At 47.2% G+C, this 20489-nt stretch overlaps 7 protein-coding genes across 7 annotated transcripts; 5 read left to right on the forward strand and 2 right to left on the reverse strand.

Moving 5' to 3' along the window:
- Positions 1-524: 524 nt before the first annotated feature.
- Positions 525-1185, forward strand: LY89DRAFT_719810 (uncharacterized protein; the record flags this gene model as incomplete). The annotated part of the gene is made up of 2 exons (XM_018218524.1): positions 525-621; positions 791-1185. 2 exons carry the CDS (start codon positions 525-527, stop codon positions 1183-1185), a joined length of 492 nt encoding a protein of 163 aa, XP_018069556.1.
- Positions 1186-4098: 2913 nt separating this feature from the next.
- LY89DRAFT_735333 (uncharacterized protein) lies at positions 4099-4857 on the forward strand (the record flags this gene model as incomplete). Its single annotated transcript, XM_018219998.1, has 2 exons — positions 4099-4489; positions 4541-4857. 2 exons carry the CDS (start codon positions 4099-4101, stop codon positions 4855-4857), a joined length of 708 nt encoding a protein of 235 aa, XP_018069557.1.
- A 385-nt stretch (positions 4858-5242) lies between these two features.
- LY89DRAFT_708143 (Adaptor protein complex AP-2 alpha subunit) lies at positions 5243-8935 on the reverse strand. The gene is made up of 7 exons (XM_018217662.1): positions 8463-8935; positions 8391-8404; positions 8279-8322; positions 7939-8228; positions 7554-7888; positions 5520-7504; positions 5243-5469 (listed from the first exon to the last, which is right to left on the reverse strand). Exons 1-7 carry the CDS (start codon positions 8612-8614, stop codon positions 5305-5307), a joined length of 2985 nt encoding a protein of 994 aa, XP_018069558.1. The 5' UTR covers positions 8615-8935; the 3' UTR covers positions 5243-5304.
- Positions 8936-9043: 108 nt separating this feature from the next.
- LY89DRAFT_648410 (S-adenosyl-L-methionine-dependent methyltransferase) lies at positions 9044-10460 on the forward strand. The gene is made up of 2 exons (XM_018212013.1): positions 9044-9338; positions 9385-10460. The coding sequence occupies exons 1-2, from the start codon at positions 9111-9113 to the stop codon at positions 10213-10215; spliced, it is 1059 nt and encodes a 352-aa protein (XP_018069559.1). The 5' UTR covers positions 9044-9110; the 3' UTR covers positions 10216-10460.
- A 1307-nt stretch (positions 10461-11767) lies between these two features.
- On the forward strand, positions 11768-13078 carry LY89DRAFT_735336 (uncharacterized protein; the record flags this gene model as incomplete). The annotated part of the gene is made up of 2 exons (XM_018219999.1): positions 11768-12525; positions 12574-13078. 2 exons carry the CDS (start codon positions 11768-11770, stop codon positions 13076-13078), a joined length of 1263 nt encoding a protein of 420 aa, XP_018069560.1.
- Positions 13079-14346: 1268 nt separating this feature from the next.
- Positions 14347-18032, forward strand: LY89DRAFT_587961 (P-type cation exchange, alpha subunit of ATPase; the record flags this gene model as incomplete). The annotated part of the gene is made up of 5 exons (XM_018209454.1): positions 14347-14769; positions 14834-14936; positions 15053-16395; positions 16466-16754; positions 16816-18032. 5 exons carry the CDS (start codon positions 14347-14349, stop codon positions 18030-18032), a joined length of 3375 nt encoding a protein of 1124 aa, XP_018069561.1.
- Positions 18033-18749: 717 nt separating this feature from the next.
- Positions 18750-19839, reverse strand: LY89DRAFT_708146 (uncharacterized protein; the record flags this gene model as incomplete). The annotated part of the gene is made up of 2 exons (XM_018217663.1): positions 18750-19409; positions 19523-19839. 2 exons carry the CDS (start codon positions 19837-19839, stop codon positions 19031-19033), a joined length of 696 nt encoding a protein of 231 aa, XP_018069562.1. The 3' UTR covers positions 18750-19030.
- Between the last annotated feature and the right edge of the window lie 650 nt (positions 19840-20489).

The following is a 20489-nucleotide window of genomic DNA, read 5'->3' on the forward strand; positions in this document are numbered from 1 at the left end:
TATTTGATGTTGAGTGACACAACAGTGCCGAAGTTTGGGGCTGAGCGGAAATTTAGACCAATACTGTTGAGTACATTTTTTGTGTTCCCAGGTATAATGCTTAGGAAGCGAGGCCACATCATACGCAAATGACTGGATCCGAGGGTTAAACTCTCCTCATCGGTGAGCGCAGTTTGATATAAGATCTTACCTGTAGCCGACTTTGTACTATATGGGGTCTGCTTCGTCTAGTAACGAAATCTAACGACCCTGCAAGTTTGATTTCTGAGCATTTGACGTTCTATTGACTCATCACTATCTGCCTGGCATTGAGCGAATGCAGGAGTTGTATTTGTGTTTGGACTGTGATAAGTATGCATGTGCCAACACAGCGTTGCGTCCTGTGGCCCAGCCACCATGGCCGAGTAGCTGCGTGCAACAGCCTCGCGATTTCACAGCACAAGCCCATCGAAAATTTGCCCAACATAAATTGGCAGATTCCCAGATCAGGTAAAATCGAGTTTGCCATTACAGCGCAATAAATAATGCCGACACGACTTTTCACTCTGAGCACCCTCGTGGACAGATCCAAGCCTCATACATCTCGGAGCCTCGTTGGTCTTTTCATCCAACAAGGACTTGGTCAGCACAACATCAAGTTTTTTGGCATTAAGGGCTCTGATATCACGAAACATCTGCATTCTTCCCTCAGGCTAGGTCACCGGCGTGAAATTGAAACTTTCTAGTTCTCGTCAGTACTTCTTTCGATGCCGCATCGTTGGTCCTTGATCGCTGACTAATGCCTGCCTAGGGATTTCCAGTCCTCACTTTCTCGCCGGCACCCATCCGACTCATCTCTTCAAGCAGTCAAAACTAGTATCTGCTACCGTGCCGTTGCTGTTTTCTAGAATATCAGCACACCGATACTTGGACACAAAAGAGAAGATGAGAGACTCGGCGACTAAGCTGTGTGAGGCTTGTGTAAAAATCGATCCCAGAAAGATCGTGAGACTGGACTTGAAGAAACTGGGCAAGAGCTTGGAGAAGGGCATTTTGATAGCTAAGCTCGGCTCGAGAGTCAGCTCTCCTCCGACTAACGGCTGCGACCTTTGTATGTTCTTCTATCAAAACCGGTATGAAGAGGAAGATTATGAAGAAGAGCAAACCAGCTCAGAATTCGATGAAGAATACAGAGGACGATATTAACTCCGTGCTTTTCCATACTCGTCTTATAATATATTGTGTGAGACTACAACCGGTGGTCAAGCATTGACGCTTAGAAAGAGGGATATACCTTGCTTGGGAATTGTTCCTGTTGGATGGGAGTACGACAAGGACTGCGCGACATATTCCTGTCAGCAAGGAGCTTTGTTTTGTGTCAAGAATATTAGACCTGCAGATACCTTCTTTCGGCCAAGACTTGTTTCAAAGACTGCCGACTTTGGTCTAGCGAAGAAGTGGATTGGGTACTGTGTCAATAACCACAAAGATTGCGATGAACCGCTCGTACAGATTGAGGGATTTCGACTTATTGATTGTGCATTTGCAGGAATATCTAAACACTTCTCGAACAATCACATCAACCACTTTTGGGGCATTGCATATTCGCGACTGGATGATGACCATCCCTTGTTATCTAGCTTCATTTGCAGCTTGAAGTGGTACCATACCGAGCGGTCCAAGGTATCTCGCCCAGCTATTCCGTCTTGGTCTTGGCTTGCTTGGGATGCACCAGTAACATACGAAGTCATGTTCGAGGACATAGCATGTGCTGTAGAAACGATTGAACTGAAATTTTCATGTTTTTCAAAATATTCAAATATATCAAAAATCTAGGAAAAAACTAGGATTTTAAGCCAAAAATTGTTTTTTTAATACTAAAAATAAACTTTTTCAAATATCTCCCAACTTATAAGCAACTGTCAGTTGAACTTTTGGCTAACTGATAGACTGATATCATTTAAAATCGCTAACTGATTGGCTTTAATTGATCACTTATCAGTCGACTGATCAGCTAGCTGACTGCTTTACCAGCCTGGCGGCAATGTATCTCATATAACTCCTTTTTCGGCTACGATATTGACAATATGCATAGCAAGCCTTTATCTGCTGTTTAAGTTGGTTCTGTGATATCAGAGCTTCCTGTGATACTCCATCTTCTGGGCGGGCAAGGAACAGGTGAGCTACAACTTCATGCACTCGATTGTTCTTAGGTTGCAGGGAGTACAAGGAAGGTGATAGGACTTACATGGTATGTCTTGCGATACATCTAATAGTCTTTGACTGATCAGAGAATAACTCGGAAGAAATAAAGCAGTGAGAGTGGGGAGCTGTGTAGGCGAGGTTCGGGAGAAAGAAACTCAGGCTATGTGCAATAGAAAAACCTCTCAGGGACCATGAAGTTTATCACTTGTAGATGAAGATTATAAGGATGCGAGAAGATATCAGGCAACAGCGCCATGTGTTTTATGGCTGAGAAAAAGATGCATATTGACTGGTGGAGGAAAATCTACAAGAACGCACACTGTAATGTAACTTGTATTATAAGCTAAACCGGAAATGAAGGTCCCGGGAATACCAAGAACAGAAATGCGAAGATAAACAACAACTTCTTGTGCTATCACCTGTGATTCACGAAGCACACTCCCGAGAATCTTTTTCTTGTATGGAATAACTCATTTCAGATATGATTCATACTATGGCATGCTTGCCTAGCATCTCGAGCAGCAGCTACAATTGAGGAAATTTTAACTCCATGAGACTTGAGAGTATTAATGACTATAACAGTGATATAAAAAAGAATCAACGTCATACTATAAGTCGCTTTTCTTTTGCTCTATCTTCGAATAATTCGTCCTTATCCAGCACCACGCCTATACGTGTTATCTACAGACTCTAGGACAATATTAACTTTGGTTCCAATTTACGGTCCCATGTCTTGACTTAACTTGATCACATGAAGAAGGAATAGGGATGGAAGACGTTGCTTTTTCTGTTGACTTTCACTAGATGGGTCAAAGACTGCTGCTGAGCAACTGGTGTTTAGTTGTATAACATCTTCTCAGAAGTGTCCCCATGTACCCATGGAACTTGCTAAAAGATTGCGTAGTTAAGGCTAAGACTTGAAGAAAGCGCTCAGCTCGCTCGAGAGAGTCAATTCAAGGACTCGTCAGCTAGTCCAGAGCTGGGTTGACTTGCTTGAAAAGAAGTCGGACTACTAATATGGAATACTAACTAGCAACTTGTCATACCACCAAGATCTTGGATAGTACCAAATGCTCTTTTTCCATGGTTTTACTGCTCTCAAAATTTGCTGGTATCTCTGGTTGATGGTATCTCACGCTGGTAGTGTGGAGTTTTTATTGCGAGTCGGCCGCAAGCTTAAAAGTTTGAAGCGGACGAGTAGCTGCTTCAATGTTTACATCTTTCCAGAAATTAAAGGGGACAGCTTCGCAACACAAGGCTTTCTCATTAAGCTTCTCAAAGAGAGAGTATCTGATATAATGTGTTTCTTTCTGTTCAGGACATCGACAGTCAGCATAACAAGTCTCTATGTGCCATCGCATTCGATTCTGTAAAGTCAAAATCCCCGCGATCCTTCTCCTGGGGAACATACTTGGTCTGGTATCGAAGACCCCAAGACTTTGCTCCAAATTTCATTCTCTACCATCATTCAGATGGCAAAGGAGTAAAGGATTAGTCGAAGAGTTGACCTCTCTATACATAATGAGTTACATATTTTACAGCTAGATCTGGAAAGCCAACTATAACGAATGGCATTCTTCTAGATGTAATGATGATATTCACTAAAGGTAGAGAGCCAATTGCTATCGATTGTAGTTCTTATCGATTGTAGCGTAGTGAGGTCTAGTGCCTTGAGCTCCGATCTTCGCCGTCGCTTAGAGACGCACAGCAAGAAGAAGCCAGGCGAATTATAATATAACAAGGAAGTTGATCTTGTCAACCGGAAGACTCCTCCTCGGTTTCAGCAAACAACTTTGAACAACACGATCTTATTTCTTTGCCAAGAAACACGAGCTCTTACAGTTACTGATACTTACCCGGTCGACACTTGATCACCACTTCATTCCCCATAGCCACACACATCTTCTCGACATCATGCCCGGCGTCTTTCCTCCAAAGGGAAAAACCCCAGAGTTTGCCACCCCTGCCAAGCCCGCGTCATCCACAAGATCGTCCTCTAGCAAAAGCAACAAAGTCCGATCTCCAAGCCTAAATCCACCAGATGAGTTCCCTCTTGGACGCCCTCCAAACCCATTGACCCCGAAGAAACACAAAAAGATTAGGAATCCTGATTACAAAGACCGCCTCGATCAGTTTGTAGCTTGCTACCATATCGTCTGGACCGAGCGTGCGGGTGAAGGAGTTCAAGAAGGATATTCTGGCGCCACCTTCGAGTTTCGCAAAGATGAGCGTAAAGAGCTGTTTGGAAGATATACCACCAACTACAAAGTCACCTTCCAATTTGGTGTTCACGAGGCTACATTCTGTAAGTTCAGTGCTCTTTCAAAGCTTAATCTTTTAGACTAACGAGTCCTAGCTTGCGTGGCTACTACGAAGGAAGAGGAAATGTTCAGCAACTTCAAGTTCATCTCCGCTAACTATCCTCTCGAGGTACACATGAAGGAGTTCGGTTTGGACTATACAGCATTCAAGTTCAAATTCGAGGAGGATACACTTGATGACGAAGGCTTTCCGTTTCTGGCTTGGCATACGGATTGTGCGGGATATCTCATGACCAAGCGTTCGGAGTTCGGATGGGCGAAGAGAATGTGTGACCGTCCGTTGAGTACTGAAGAGAGTGAGAGGCTGAAGAACGTGCCACACAATTCAGTGACCGGGGACTGGGACGAATAATCCTTGGTTTAGAAGAATCGGGGAGGAAAGAAGTAAGCAAAGCACAAGTTGTGGGGAACAAAGCGACGAACAATAAAGCAGGGAGGAAGCTGGCCCATAAGAGCTACCTCGTGTAAACCATAATGAACTAAGAAAATCCACTCTGAAGTTTACTCTATTATGTTGTCCTGAACCGTGGGTGATTAGCCCTTGGCCCAGACGAGGTCGCCGGCAGCGGGACGAGCCGCTGAGCCTCAAAAAGGGGCTAGCTAATTTAAGCCCCTCCGTGAAATATGGAAATTGTCTGCCCGTTGATGTTTAAAGTAGAATAATCGGTTCACTGACTGAGCCAAGAAATAATGATAGAGACTGGATTGGACATTCAACAAGATTCCATTCAAATGCTGCTATGTACCAACGACGCTTCCCAAATGCCCTGTCAGCAGCAGAAAAATTACCCCTTATCAATTATGTCACTAAAACATTCGAAAATGCATCTGAAATATCCCTCCTGGTCGGAGCTTCGAATACCTCTGGCAGTGTCGATACACCGACAGCCAGACGGTCCTCCATCATTTTGATCAAGACCGGCGGCACACTTTCGTCTGTTGCTCGAAGAGTCAGACGTATCATCTGAGTAAAATTAGTAGAGACTCGGATTGTAGGGTCATAGGAATAAATACCTGTGTCGTATAATTGGGCTCTAATCTCAACAGGCACCCGAATTTGCCACCTTCGCTCGTATGTAACACGCTGGCGCCGACAAAGTTCTTTTTGTTTGGGTCGACGCCATCAAGGATTCCCCATCTGAAACCCTCCACCGTCTTTCTGATAAAAGAATCGTTGAACTCGTAATCTCCTCCCTTCCCACCCTTTACACCAAAGATGCGCTGAGCTTCACGTGGCGCACCGCCAATCTGCTTCCAACGTTTGAAAAAATCATCCGCAGACAACTCAGCAGGATCCATAAACTTGTGGATCATGACTGGCAATTTAATTGTGACCGCTTGCAAGGCCCCAGCAAGATAGCTGATTCTCATCGTTGGACTTTTGTCAAAGACTTTCTTCGCCTCGAACATGATCATTTGCTGCGCTTGAGCGCCTGGATCAATTGAGCTGTCTGGTAAGTCCCTCACTTCATAGCTCAGGTTGTCCTTCTCTGCTGGGTCTAAATCCATTGTCGTGGTAAAAGAGGTGATGGTAGCAGGAGCTTTATTCGATGTGTAGAGGACAACACAAGCTGCTTGCCCTCTGTACTCGGATCGCACTCCGACTTGAATCTGACCATCTTCATAGAGTATACCCTCACCCTTGAGCATGAGTCGATTGAAGCCGACTTCCCAACCCGGCGACAGATGTGCAGCACTAGCCAAATTTGGTGCCTTCAATGTCTTGGGCTCTGAAGGACCTGCATCTGTCATATCCAGTCCATCTAGATCGTTGGCAACCTTCGCATGGCCATTCGTACCGTTCGTGGCGGTACCATGTACGGTACCATTGGAGCCATTGGTGGTAGTACCATTTGCATTGCTGAAAGCACGTTTCAATCCTGGATTTTTCGCTAGACTGAAGTCTTTCTCGTTAGCATTTGCATCCTTGCCACCCACGACCCAGGTTCGTTTGTCACTCGTGTTGGCATGCTTTTGGTGCAGCCTTGATAGCAAAGCTGATTGGCGCTCGGGGAAAGGAGGCATTTCGTCGCAGACAGTCCGAAGCAAATCATCGGTAGGCAAACTTGCAAGTGCAAGATACTCGCATGCTCTTTGCTGAAGCTCCGAGTCCAGAGTATGACTGTATGCTCGGAATACAAACATGAGTCGACTTTTGATCTCCGGGAAGAGGTTGACGAATTTAATGAAACATGAGAGGATGATCGCTCTCGTTCCAGAGGAACAGCCTTGAAGTTTGCCTTGGAGCGCCAAGAACTGCTCAATGGGACTGCACCCTTTGTCTTCTGCGATTAGATGGCCAAACTCGCCAAGGATGTATCCACCAATCTTTACTAATGTCTCGTGACAATGGTCTGCCTTGACATATTGCAGGATATTTTGAGCCGCATAGACTTGCAACTCTTCGTTATTCGTCACAATCTGAATGACTCGGTGCCATACTTCATCGCTGACGTGGTCTCCTGCCATTGCAATGAGTCGCAGCGAGATATCCACATACCACTGGATGTCGGTCGCATATTTTTCTGTCAAGATGGCAATCTTCAGTACCATCTCCTCTCGTATCGCAAAATCGGCGTTTTGGAGATATTGTAACAATTCGCCAACGATAGGTTGGGCATTCGTCTGGTCACACATGCTGTATAGCAGGTCAAGACCCTTTCGCCGAACACTGATATCCCTGTCTTTTAACGAGCCAATGATGATGGTCTGGTGTTGCTTGATTGGGTCGAGTGTTTCTGCTCGTGCTGCAAGATGTGTCATTGCTTCCAAGCCAAGGTATCGCACATTAGTCTCCCTCGACTGAATGAACTTGCCCAATCTGTGCGATATCTGCTTCATCAGCGCCTGCTCCGTGTCGAGATGGATGATTAAGTTGATGGCTTCGAACAAGACAGCGTTTTGTGCGTTGTTTTGCTGGACGTTTTTGGGCATCTCGAGAGCGAGATTGAGGATCTTTTGGAGTGATTCTCGAATCAATTCTCGAACATGTAGGTCGTCTGGTCCATCATCAGCTGACAACCCTAAATTTGAATCGAAGAAACTCACCTGACGGAGGATAATATTGCAGCAATCTCAACAACTTCACCTGTATCCAAGGACATGGAACTTTGTAGTAGAGATAGTCTTGCGCGTATTCCCCATCCACCAATATTCTCTTCATTCGTGATGCAGCTTTCACATAACTGCCTTTGTATTGATCTGGTTGATCCTGCGCCAACGCCATCACCAAGGAAGTCACTGAAAGAGCTACGCCCATGTCGGCATCGTCCATCAACGATATAATACGTTCTGCCCATTGCGGCTGGACGATATCTGGGTGTTTCCGATACAATCGCAACAATGTCAGAGCAGCTTTCTTCTTGACAAATGCCTTTGAAGTCCTGCATCAAAGTTAGTAGGTGATCGCAGTGTGAGATGTCGCGGAACTAACGGAGATATCAGCAGTCGGTGCACTTCTCCACTCAGTGCTTCACCCATCTCTCTACCACCCACGTTGGCAATCGCATGTAGTGCCAAGCAATTGAATAATTCATTGTGGTCCGTCAAGTCTTTTCTTATACTATTAACAACCAAATGTAACAGTTCATGCTGCTCGTGGAGGAAAAGGGTCATAGCAAGGTAGCCAATTTGTTTCTCGGAGTATTTGTTCGCGGAAATGAGATTGACAGCTTCTAAATGTCCAAAATCGACGTTCCATCCAAGTATGTAGATGTAGAGAAGCTACACAATCGTCAGATACGCCCATCAAATCCGAGTAGGGGAAGATGGACCTTGCAGACATATTTCTTCTTGTGATAGCCACTAAGGTTGCCATCTGTTTCATAAATCAGCATTCAAGGTCGGAAATGAATCCAATGTCTGGCGGATCCGCTCGACAAGTACCTTTGAATTTCTGTCTGCAAGGAAGATGGGTCAGTCCAGCTCTACCCCTGAAGCTATCCGTAGATCACCAACCTTATGTTCGCCAATTCCTTGTTGATCCTCTTCTCCTCTAGTTCTCTTGCTCTCGCATTCCTCAAATCTGCGATAAATTGGACCAGTCCACGCATGTTCGCATTGTTTCCTGAAGAGCCGCGGCTCAGAAACCCTCCTCCCGACGAGGCCATGATGTTGGTTATTGTTACTCCCTCCTGGCCGAAATGATGCTGCTGTGTTTGCCCAAATGATTGTCCGTCCTAGTTGATATCTTTCGCAGACCAGCCTCGAGATCCGGGGCGTCTTCTGCTGATGCTGACTGCTCGTAAAGGCGGGTTCACTGATGTTCATGCGACTGTTAAGAGCGCGGCAGATCGCAAGAGCCTTGTCGGATTAGCCTTGCTCGTGGAACTCCATCCGACAATGTGATTGTGGCGTGGTAGCCAGCTCTCCTGTAGGTTTGTCGTTGGATTAATTGTCGACGTTGATACTGCTGAATAATTGTACTTGAGATGCTGTGGTGTTGATCCCCTCGCAATTGCTAGTGTGCCGCCAAGCTTTCCATTTTGACAGGGTTGTTCTCGATTAACCATGTTGTCGAGCCTCGTCAAAAGTCTGAACGTCACTATCAGCCTTCTCGTCCATTTCTTCTTTCGACGAAGACATTCTGTCCAACGGATATACAAAATGAAGCCTGCCAAATTGAGACCGTTCCTACCACGGCCCGCAATTCGACAGAGAATATGTCTCTCAAGAAGCTATGCAGTTCAAGCTCCTGGAACACCAACGCTACAAGTGTTCAATCGAAATACGAAATACCTGCAGAAGGAACGAGCAGCTGCGAATGTGGAGAGAAGTCGCAAGGTAGATTATCTCAAAGATGAGGTGGCTATGAGGTTATCTGAGAGGTTACTAGTAGGATTTATTGGATCAATGAACCGGCAGATGCTCACTGTCCCAGGATATCGATCGGCACTTCAACCATGTCCTCGATCTGGGCGCCAACTCATGTAATATAGCACGCGCACTTACACTGCCAGATCCAGACCCTGATCCTTCGAAGACTTCTTCTCCGCCTCTATCCTCTCGATTATCGCACCTCACAGCTGCAGAATCCTCTCGTGGCATGCTATACCGTGACGCCGATTTACCATTCAATAAAGATATCAATCTCACACGCGAAGTACTCGACGATGAAGAGCGATTACCCTTCGAAGCCAATACTTTTGATGCTGTCTTGAGCTCACTGAGTATGCATTGGATCAACGACCTACCTTCGCTACTGGCACAAATCAACAATGTTTTAAAACCAGATGCTCCATTCATGGGAGCAATGTTTGGCGGAGATACACTGTACGAATTACGGACATCATTACAACTTGCAGACATGGAAAGAAGGGGCGGTGTGTCTCCTCATGTATCACCATTGGCAGATGTTAGAGATATGGGAGGGCTATTGCAAAAGGCAGGGTTTAAGATGCTCACGATCGATGTGGATGATATCATCGTCGATTATCCTGATACACTTGCGTTGATGCAAGATCTACAGGCAATGGGAGAGAGTAATGCCATCCTTGGGAGGGAAGCGGGAGCTATTAAGCGGGATGTCTTACTTGCGAATGAGGGCATATATCGAGAGTTCTATGGCAACGAAGACGGATCCATACCAGCGACTTTCAGGATGATATATATGATTGGTTGGAAAGAAGGGCCGAATCAAGCTAAACCTCTACCTAGAGGAAGTGGGCAAATCAACATAACAGACATACTTGGTGGTGGCGAGGTCAAATGAGCTTGAGTTGGGCGATCGACTGGTTCTTTGACGCCCGCAAAAGAGTCTCAGGCTTCCATTGCAATCGTCCGAGAGTCTTCTGGTATTGATGCTAACTCACTACGAAATGGTGTGCTACTACTGGTAGACTAGGGACAAATGGACCTTCTAAGACAGGGACGCTGCCAGCGAATTGTATAGAGCTGCATGGTTGTACAATATGTTTGTGTAAATACTGTAGATACAATAGCTTACGAATCTCATTGATGTACAAACTGCTTCTTCCCTTACCTCAAGTCTCATTCGCTATGATTAAAGCTCGTCCATTAACCACCGAGGCGGCCCAACCTCTTAGGTACTCCACTATCCATGTTGATGCATCAAGAGGAAGTGCCACGTGATGCTATAGTCCCGCTAGCGTGAGTTAGTGCAGGACGGATCGCCCGGATTTAGTTTGACCTCCCAACATCGTGTCGTCTCTTCTTCTGAGCTTAAAATTATTGCAACCTACCGATCATGATCTTCTCACGACCATGTCTCGTTTATTCGAACTCGTCAGCTATTCTTGTCGTCTCCTTTCCGCGGGATCATCTTGGACCTTCCCCTTGCTGCGTACAGAACGGCTTCCTGCTTGACAACCCTAGATCCCAATTTTGAGCCAGAGATGCGTAATTCGGCCCCTCGTTATTTGTGTCCTCTCTCCTACTTCACGGTGGAGCTCAGATTCAGTTGATACGTACGCCAGCTTATACTCAACTTGAGGTGCCTTCCAGCTACCCCTCATTCTCCTTGGTGAATTGCTATACCTCTGTGCGAAGTCATGAAGGGTTTTGCAACTTGTGATGTGGAGCTCTGAACTCTATTTCAAACGATTTTCGCCCACTCTAGGCTCCAGATGCTGCAGCAGGTACTTCCTCAGCCTCGTGAACGGGTTGGAGGCTTCTTTGGTAAGTCAAAATCCTCAAAATTGTCTTGATGCTCAAGATTCAGCGGGCTCACATCGTAGATCTTCAAATAGGCGGAAGAGAGTCTCTATGCCAACCAGTGCTTTGCAAGTCAGACGGCATCGCACGCCTGCTCCCCAAACTGCTTTGCAAGACCCATGTTCCGGCTAGATAAGCTATTCCCCACGGAATGTGATTGGAGAAGTTTCTGCTCTTGCTCCTCAACATCCTTCTGCATTCGCACACCACCCCTCTTTTGGATTGATTACCGAGTGAGATGCCATCTCTGTATCGATGTAGTTCTGCACGGCCCCCCTCGTTGAACATGTTTAAATAATAGTGGGAGTGCCCACTGCTTCAATTGATTCGAATTTCTGTCTGCCACATATTTGATTGCATTTTTCTCCCCAAATTCTATAGATCCTTTCGCAATTTGAACTGTTGTAGAACACTCACAGCGCACTGGAAACTACTTATTGATTTGCATTGAATTATCTCTTTGGGTTGGGATTTTTGGCGTGACTTTTGTCATCTCGTTGTCCAAATTCCAGTGTATCGCTAGGCATTCTGTCAGAAGGCCATCCCTGATCATGCAGAGGTGCTCGTCATAGGCAGACACAATCCAAGAGATGGACAACAATGGAACAGTAACAACAACGTCGAATAAGGAAACGAAATTAGACGAGGAGTCGCAAGATATTCCTTGGTCGAGTCTTCAAGAGCAGTATGACTACGATCCCTCCCCGGCTGTTCTTGGGCAAAGGCCGAACAAGTTTGAGAGGCTGGATCGTCGGCCACAAGAGGGATATCATCCTGTTTCCTTTTCAGAACCATCAGAGTTGGAGAAGCATGATATGACAGAACTAGAGCCGGGGGACATCGCGCGATGGGTCAATGCACCCCGAAGTATTACTAGCACAGCGCTCTCCATCAAGGAGCAACAAGCCGATAAGCGACAAAGCGGACATTTAGAAAGATCACGAACCCAATTGTCAACCGCTGTAGCTTTCCCACCCCATGAAAGCGAATTCATAGACCTGCTCGAGAAACATCTCAAAGCACAAGCGAAGACAATCCTTTGCCGGCGTGAAAAGGTGGATTCAGGTGCCGTTGCTTTTCTGAAGGAGTTCAAAGACGACACCCGACAGGCTGCAGTCCATATCAATGGCCATTTCCGCAACCGAACATGCTCTCTCTTTCTAATGGGCAACGTGCTTCGCAATCTGCACCCCGGGTTGCCATTGTACCTTCCATCCCTATGTGATCCTGACACCGCAAAGAAAGAGAAATATCCTTCGAGGCAGGCATTCGACCGAGGCGATGAAACTGGAAAACATCAACGTCGAGTCTACCTGATAAGGGCAGTAAGGAAGGAGCTGATTGAACCGTCCTCGACATCTGGTCAAGAATTTCTAGACAGAGTTTGACAACTTAGCGTAACGCTTCTGTTGAGCTACCTCGCACCTTCGACAAGCACATCAACTCAGCCGTTACTTGTACGATATCGGTACACTGTCTTCCACTATGTTGGGAGTGACCGTAGCGCAAAGGGTGGAATGCTCTTGCGGGCAGTCGAGGCTGCAGCTCCTGAGTACTGTCGAGGAAATCGCACTGAGCTACATAAAGAATTGAGCAATCTGAATACTACCTTTAAGGTGTACATCCTAGCGGACTGGGATTCTATCCGTTCTGAGCTAAGCAAGGAAAGCGACTTTGACGAGATTCTGATTGCTGAAGCGATATGCCAAACGATACTTCGTACCGGCTGCCTCTTTCGCCAATCCGGTAATCGGGGAGAGAAGATGACTGGCTTCTTCAAGCATCTTCAGTTAGAGGCTGGTGACGATGAACCACTCCCCAACAATAATGGACTAAATGTTCAGTCTGCTCTGGAATCTCTAAGGTATCCTGACAGACGGAATACTTCTTTCTCGACTTGATATTAGTCTATATCAGCACATCTACCAGACGAAACACCCAGCTTTAGCATCAATATAACGCAATCCAACGCTCCAAAGTTCCAATTCTCAGGACGTCAGGAACACTGATGCCTCGAGCTTGTGTGTGGCAGCGATGCAAAGTTCAGCGATGGATTGCAAACAAATCACGCAATTTCAAGTGACGCAACTGTTGATCTTTTCTTCATTTCCAACAGCTGATTTAGCCTGTTGCTCACATCCACACCAGATTTTCAGTCTAATGTTGTCAGACTGCAACTGCAAATGACAAACATATGATAAGCGCCTCTTTGGAAATTGTAGGCAAATCAAATCGGCACGCGGCGAAAAGAGGAAGCAAGCAGCCACACCTTCAAGCTTTTCTCGTTATCTCTCTATGCAAAGACATGGATGCGCAAACTTGTCACAGCTGCGAACGAACTGCCGTGCAACAATATCGCAAACCATGGTGCCCAATCTCCTGTCAAATTTTGTACCCAGCAAGCCAGAAACGTATGACAAGACGACGCCATTCTGTAGATCAATCTAGATTCTCGCGATCTAGATTTTCTCCGGCATACGACTTTGAGAAAGTCTGGCATGATAGGCGAGAAACAAGCATTGCTTGGCCCGGGTGGAACCGAGACAAGAGGTCAAAGAGCCATCAAACATTCGTCCCCTGGGTCGCTGCAGCCAATAATGGTGGTGAAGAAGTTTCGAAAATCTGGGGAACTGGGGTGAGAATGCACCAGTGTCACCCAGCCTGCATGCAAGCGTGAACAGTGGAGCTGTGGAATGTGCAGATGTGTATCTGGAATGCGCGTTTTTCTTGTTCAAAATGCCTCATACTTAATCTTTCTGTCTTGCGGAGGGGTAACACCGTAACAGTGTAGCACTGATCTTGATATGGTTGCGGCCGCCTCGTAGTCCCAGCCCTAAATATTTTGACAGCTGATTTGGTTTGAGCGAGTGCGGGGTTATTTACTGCCCCTCCTAGCCGCACTGATCCGTCGAAACCAAACACCATCGCACCGGAAGCGAGTCTATTTCTTGGCTTCAAAATCTTGCGACAAATCAGGAAATTCATCTCTTGAGTCGGCGCAATGGACAGCAATACCGATTTCTCGGAGAAGGAGAAGGTCGCGTCGGAGGAGGAGATCACAGCAGCCAATCTTCAAGATGACCAGAGAATCCAGTTCGCAGTTGGTGTCAAGCCGACTCGCAAGCGTGCGGTCAGTCGGGGACAAGATGTTTCGAATTCAACAGTGCCAATGGGCCATCGACAATTGAGTACTGCGCAGAGCATCAACTCCACCAGAGGACGTACCCAGAGTATCCATTCAATCCCACCCGTCTACACCGAGAAGGAGAAGAATCGTCGAAAGCGCGAGCAGGAGGAAGAAAAGAAGAGCGTCAGCATCGATGAGCATCTCCTACCACACCAAGATGTTGCTGCTCGATACAAGACAAACATCAATGTTGCGTCACCGGGAGAATCGCAGGGTCTCACTTCTGCGCAGAGTGAACAGTTGCTTTTAGAGCATGGTCCTAATATCTTGACACCTCCGAAGAAAACTCATCCGTTCATCAAGTACCTGCAATACCTGTCCAGTCTGTTCAACTTGCTGTTGATCCTCGCTGGTGTCCTGGAATACATTCTGCTGGGTATTAGCTTTAAGGCCAACTTCGAAAACGTGAGTTGATATTCTGTTCCAATGTACCTAATTAGTGGGACATTGGCTAATTACAGCTCTTTAGACTTATTTGGGAGCCATTCTCATTGCGGTCGCTTTCATCAATGCCTTCATCGAATTCTATCAGCAGCAAAAGTCCCAGGCCCTCTTGGAGTCTTTCCTCAACAGTATGTCGATACCACTCTTGTTTCAAACATAAATTGGGGACCGAGTCTTTTTCTTTTGGGAGAGCTTGCTTTGGCTTCCTGATGTTTTTGTGAAACACATACTGACATTTCAATAGTGATCCCCGCCAAGTGCATGGCCGTCCGTGATGGCAAGCTAGCCCAACATGAAGCTGTATCGCTAGTTCCGGGCGATGTTGTCTTCGTTCGCATGGGCGACAAGACTCCAGCTGATATATTGGTATTCTCTGCCTCTGATTGCAAGGTTGACAATTCCTCCTTGACTGGAGAATCCGAGCCCCAAGAGCGAATGAAGGACAATGATATGCGAAACCCTCTTGAAGCCACGAATCTCATGTTCAATAGCACACTTTGTGTTTCAGGAGAAGCTTACGGTATCGTCATTCGCACTGGTGACAGCACAGTGCTCGGTCAAATTGCAAATCTCACATCTGGTGAAGAGAAGATGACCTCTCCTCTTACCCACGAGATTGGTAATTTCGTCAAGATTATTGCCACACTTGCTATTTTGACCGCCCTCATCTTCTTCGGTGTTGCGTTCCCTGTCAACGATGACAACATTAGTCTTGCCCTGAACTTTGCAATTGGTATTTTCGTTGCTTGGGTACCTGAGGGTCTGCCTGCTACGGTCACCATGCTCTTGACCATTGCTGCTAAGAGAATGGCCTCGCAAAATGTTCTGGTCAAGGATCTGCAAGGTGTCGAGACTTTGGGAGCCATTACCCTACTAGCTACCGACAAGACTGGAACCTTGACTCGAAACCAAATGACAACCACCAATGTCTGGACTTGTGGAGAACTATACGAAGCCACTCAACGTGCTGGCAACGAAAAGACTGTCGCTAAGCTGGACAAGCCAGGTGTCCCAGACCTTCTACACATCTGCGCCCTCTGCTGCAGGGTCAAGTTTGACCGAACCGATATCCCTATGAAAGAACGTCAAATCTTGGGAGATGCAACCGAATCTGGTCTTATTCGCTACGCCGCTGACTCTCTCGGAAATTTCGACAGCCTTGCCATCAAATACCCTAAGGTCTTCGAAATCCCCTTCAACTCCGAGACCAAGATGCACATCAGTATCCACAAGAAAGCTCATGCTAACGGCCCATTGACTCTCTACATTAAGGGTGCTCCTGAACGTGTCTGGAAGCTCTGTAACCGCTTTCTCATTGGTTCGGATGGAGAGTCTGTTCCCCTGACTGCTGAGCACAAGCAACGTTATGATGAGACATACGAGCACATGGCTAGTCAAGGACATCGTGTTTTGGGCTTTGCTGAACTGTTGCTTCCTGGAGATCAATATCCGGAGGACTTTGTTTTCGACAAGAAGACGAAGAACTATCCCCAAGGCGACTTTACATTCGTCGGTCTCGCTTCTCTCCAAGATCCCCCTAAACATGGCGTTCGCGAAGCCATTGGACGTTGCCGTGCTGCTGGTATCGTAAGTTACCTCCCAAATTGCGCGATGAAGTGCGAGACACAAGAACAATCAAGAGCTAATTGGTCAATAGAAAGTGATTATGGTTACAGGCGATCATCCCTTGACTGCTGAAGCCATTGGTCGTAAGATCAACTTGATGCTCGGCGAAACCAAGGCCATGGTAGCTAAGCGGACTGACCGCACCATCGAGGAAGTCCGAGAAGATGAATACGACGCCATTGTGATTCATGGTGAAATGATCGACAACTTAACTGAGGCCGAGTGGGACAATATCTTGTGGAAGCCCGAGATCATTTTTGCTCGTACTTCGCCGAAGCATAAGTTGGAGATCGTTCGTCGTGCTCAGAGCATGGGACATAGTAAGCATACTCACATTCTTCCAGGTCCTTGACCAAAAACTAACGGGATATTCCCCCTAAGTCGTCGGCGTTACAGGTGACGGCGTCAACGATGCTCCTGCGCTCAAGAAAGCCGATCTGGGAATTGCCATGAACCTGTCCGGATCCGACGTCAGTAAGGAAGCTGCAGCCATGATCCTCCTCGATGACAACTTCGCAAGCATCATCCGTGGTATTGAAGAAGGCCGTCTTATCTTCGTCAACTTGAAGAAATCGATCAAGTATACGGTATCTCACATCACACCTGAGATTATCCCCAACTTGCTCTATGTCATTGTTCCGATCCCTCTTCCTCTCTCGGCTATCTTGATCTTGGTCATTGATCTCGGATTCGAACTTATTGCCGCTCTCTCGTTCGCCTGGGATCCTCCTGAGACCGAAGACGGTTTGATGCAACTGCCACCTCGCAAGCCCGTCACTCCCGAGACAGCCAACATCTTCCGTCGTCGCGCTCTCCGCCGCACCCAATCACGCTACGACGAAGAGGCCGGTGTAGTCATCGCTCCCGAGAACCTGACCAAATGGCAAAAGCTCCACTACAAGGTGCGAACCTGGTTCTCCAAAGCCTACTGGCTCGATCGTTTCGAAAACACCGGTGCGGAAGTCTTAGTCGACGGCAACGTTCTCTCCTGGGCCTACCTCGAAATTGGCATGCTCGAAGCAATCGGCTCAACCGTCGCATTCTTCGTCGTGATGAACAGCCGCGGCATCACCCCCTACGACGCACACATCATGCAAAAAGGCCAAGGTGCTCCGACCAACTACTGGACCAAGAAGGCCCTCCCCTACAAAAGCATCGACGGACCCACTCAATACGATATCCTGGCCGAGGCGCAGAGCATGTACTACTGGTCCATCATGACGATGCAGATGTTCAACCTCTTCGCCTGCAAGACCCGACTCACGCTGCCCTTCGGCAAATACATGTTCTCCAACCACGCCACCTTCTACTGCATCCTGGCCGGCTCGTCGCTCGCGGCGTTCATCATCTACACCCCCGGCGTCGAAGTCGTGTTCGGTACCTCGCGCCACCTGCTACCGCTGTACTGGCTGGTACCGATGGGCTTTGGAGTCGTCTTGATTTCGTATGCGGCGATCCGGATGATCATTTCGCGGAAGATGAGGCCGATTAAGTGGAATCCGGAGGTGTCTGGTTTGCAGATGTTTCCTACGATTCATACGTTTAGGTCTTTGTCTGTCAGGCGCGAGAGTAGGGATTTTAGACCTCTGGATGAGTGAGTCGGGGCAGTGGGGCGGCGGTGGTTTGCTCTTGCGACTAAAGGGGAAGGATGTTTTGCGGAATGGCATGGGGGGAAAGTTACTTGCAGATATGAGATACGAGGTTCTGCTTATGACGATGCGGCGCTATACCCAGAGTAGCTTTCTGAATCAAGATTTGCTTCTCTATGGTCTTCTCGCTGGTGGTGTGAGATCTGTGAATCTATTTAATGCGTGACTGACTTACATACAGTGTTACCCCCTGATCATACCAATATATAGAATCATCGGGCACAGTACAGTATTATCCCAGATCCCTATGTTAGCTTGCCAGAAATCGGGGGTACACTGCTTCAACTTGAAAAGAGTACAGTGCATAAACAGAATTTGTGTCAAGATTCAGAATCCGTCAGTGACTCAGTACTCTGAAGCGGCGTAAGCTCCCTCCTCTTCAAGTCAAAGTAGAATAATCGAGTGGCAAGAAACTAACGCCCGAGTTGGCCCTCGTATCTTAAACCCATAAGCAGACCCCTTTCGGCCTCCCCACTCGAGTCCAGCTCAGTCAGCAGGGAAGTTCCTAGAAAGAGTCGATATGAACAGCTCTTCAAGGATTTGGGCTATCTTACTCTCGAAGAACGCCAATCGAGCATAGAAGAGAAAGGGAGAAACTAAAGCCGCGATCGGGGTAGCGAGAGAAGACGTGCTGCTGGATAGAGATTAAAGTTTTCTCGATATAATCTCACTATATCGATCGAGAAGGGGTACTTAAACATTTTATTGAACCAGGATGGCAAGTGACGGGACTTCTAGTTTCTGTACGAAGGATATACACTGAGCCAGAGCGTCCAGTGGCCTTGTCATGTCCGACATCGACTGAACATACCAGCATCCTACAGCAGTTCCATCAAACTTGAGGGTATCCAAGCATGCCGCCAGAGACAATCATAGCCTCTCCCATTGTACCAGTAAACATTATATACCTCCCTCTGCCCATTCATTATACAGCCCAGGGGTATCACTCAATTCAACCACGCCCAACTCCCCACGACCCTCCCCTCCGCCTCCTCTGCTAGACTCGTAAACATCTTCAAGCTCAAATCCAAGTCCGTAGCTAGGCACCCCACACACCTATCCACAACCTCTACATCCACGCTCCTATTCCCACCCACAGTAGAATCATACCTCGTTATCCGTATCTTCTTCCCACACAACGGATTATCATTTGGATTCGAGCTCGTCGACACCGCATCCCACAGCAAGTGCGAGACAGCACAGATGGAATCATCGGCCGTATTCTCGTACCCACACGCTCCATACCCGGGCCCTGGACTATAATACGTCAAATCACCCGTAAATATACCCGTATCAGACGGCAGCGGCAAGTTCTGCGATTTTTTCCTGAAGAGAGGAAGGAGGATTAGTCGATTCTTTCGAAGAGAGGAGAAGGAGGAGGAGCATCGACCGAATCGCGCGGTATGACGCCCGGATGAAAAGTATTAAGATTAACCCACGACTTGTGACTCAATCCCAGCCCAAGCGCGAGACCGAGAATGAGTCCGAGGAGGAGAATCAGAGCCGCGATGCTGCAGAAGAAATTCTTGCGGCTGCGGCCCATGCATGATAGCCAATGCGGTAGCCATCGATCCGAGAACGTGCGCTTCACGCTGCCGGTCTCTACGCCTGATGTCTCTGCTGGGGTTTCTTTTGGGGTGGAGGGAGTGTGGGAGGAGGTGGCGAAGAGGTTTAGTTTCGAGAGGATGTCTTTCTTGGGTGTTGCCGCTGGCGCTTCCCATTCGGGGGTCTCGTGGAATTTGGGTTCGGTTGCCATTGTGGAGAGTGATGATGGTGGGAATATTTAGGATAGAGAGAGCATTGCGGAATGAATGGTGCTCAAAACGAGTGTAATGCAAGAATACTTGCGATGGGTGATGATTGTAGGAAGTGGAGTGCGAGTGAGTTGTGAAGAAAGTTGGTCGAGGTTGGATGATGACCCTTGCAGGCTCCGCTCCTTCCGCATTTCTGGGGTTCAGCTTAGTAATGCCGCTAAAATATACGCCTAAGTCAGGGGTATCGGTGGTTATTTACACCTCACCTCACATCTCGCTTCACTTCTTGTTCGTCATGTCTACTCTGTGCCTCAATACCGAGAGAGTGCAAAAAGTGATGCTTGTGTGTACTGTACAACGACGGAATTCTTCCAGGGACTGACTAGTTTTCCCTTCACATATTATGCTCAACCTGAGTTTATCCGGAAGCATGGTTGGATCAATGAGCATGGTTGCAACAGAAGTGCTATGCGAATTTATTTTGATGATTTGTTCCGCAAGTCTCTTCTGCTAATGCTCAACATTCCATTTCTTGCATTAATTGCTTTGCAGGATTGCTGGAAAGGTCTATCTCTAAGTTTCATGGTTTAAACAGGAATGTCGGTTCTAATTTGAACATGGAATTGAGAATACCAGTATCAACTTCCGAATT

Source organism: Mollisia scopiformis (assembly GCF_001500285.1).
Source record: "Mollisia scopiformis unplaced genomic scaffold LY89scaffold_15, whole genome shotgun sequence".
Classification (NCBI taxonomy): domain Eukaryota; kingdom Fungi; phylum Ascomycota; class Leotiomycetes; order Helotiales; family Mollisiaceae; genus Mollisia; species Mollisia scopiformis.

Bases quoted from the DNA above. Each gene is read 5' to 3' on its own strand.
- LY89DRAFT_708143 (XM_018217662.1), bottom strand. From the start codon at position 8,614: ATGGCCTCGTCGGGAGGAGGGTTTCTGAGCCGCGGCTCTTCAGGAAAC. The intron at 7,889-7,938 runs GTTAGTTCCGCG...ACTTTGATGCAG, and splicing joins CACCGACTGCTGATATCTCC to GACTTCAAAGGCATTTGTCA. The intron at 7,505-7,553 runs GTGAGTTTCTTC...ATGATGGACCAG, and splicing joins GCAATATTATCCTCCGTCAG to ACGACCTACATGTTCGAGAA.
- LY89DRAFT_648410 (XM_018212013.1), top strand. From the start codon at position 9,111: ATGAAGCCTGCCAAATTGAGACCGTTCCTACCACGGCCCGCAATTCGA. The intron at 9,339-9,384 runs GTAGGATTTATT...TCACTGTCCCAG, and splicing joins GGTTATCTGAGAGGTTACTA to GATATCGATCGGCACTTCAA.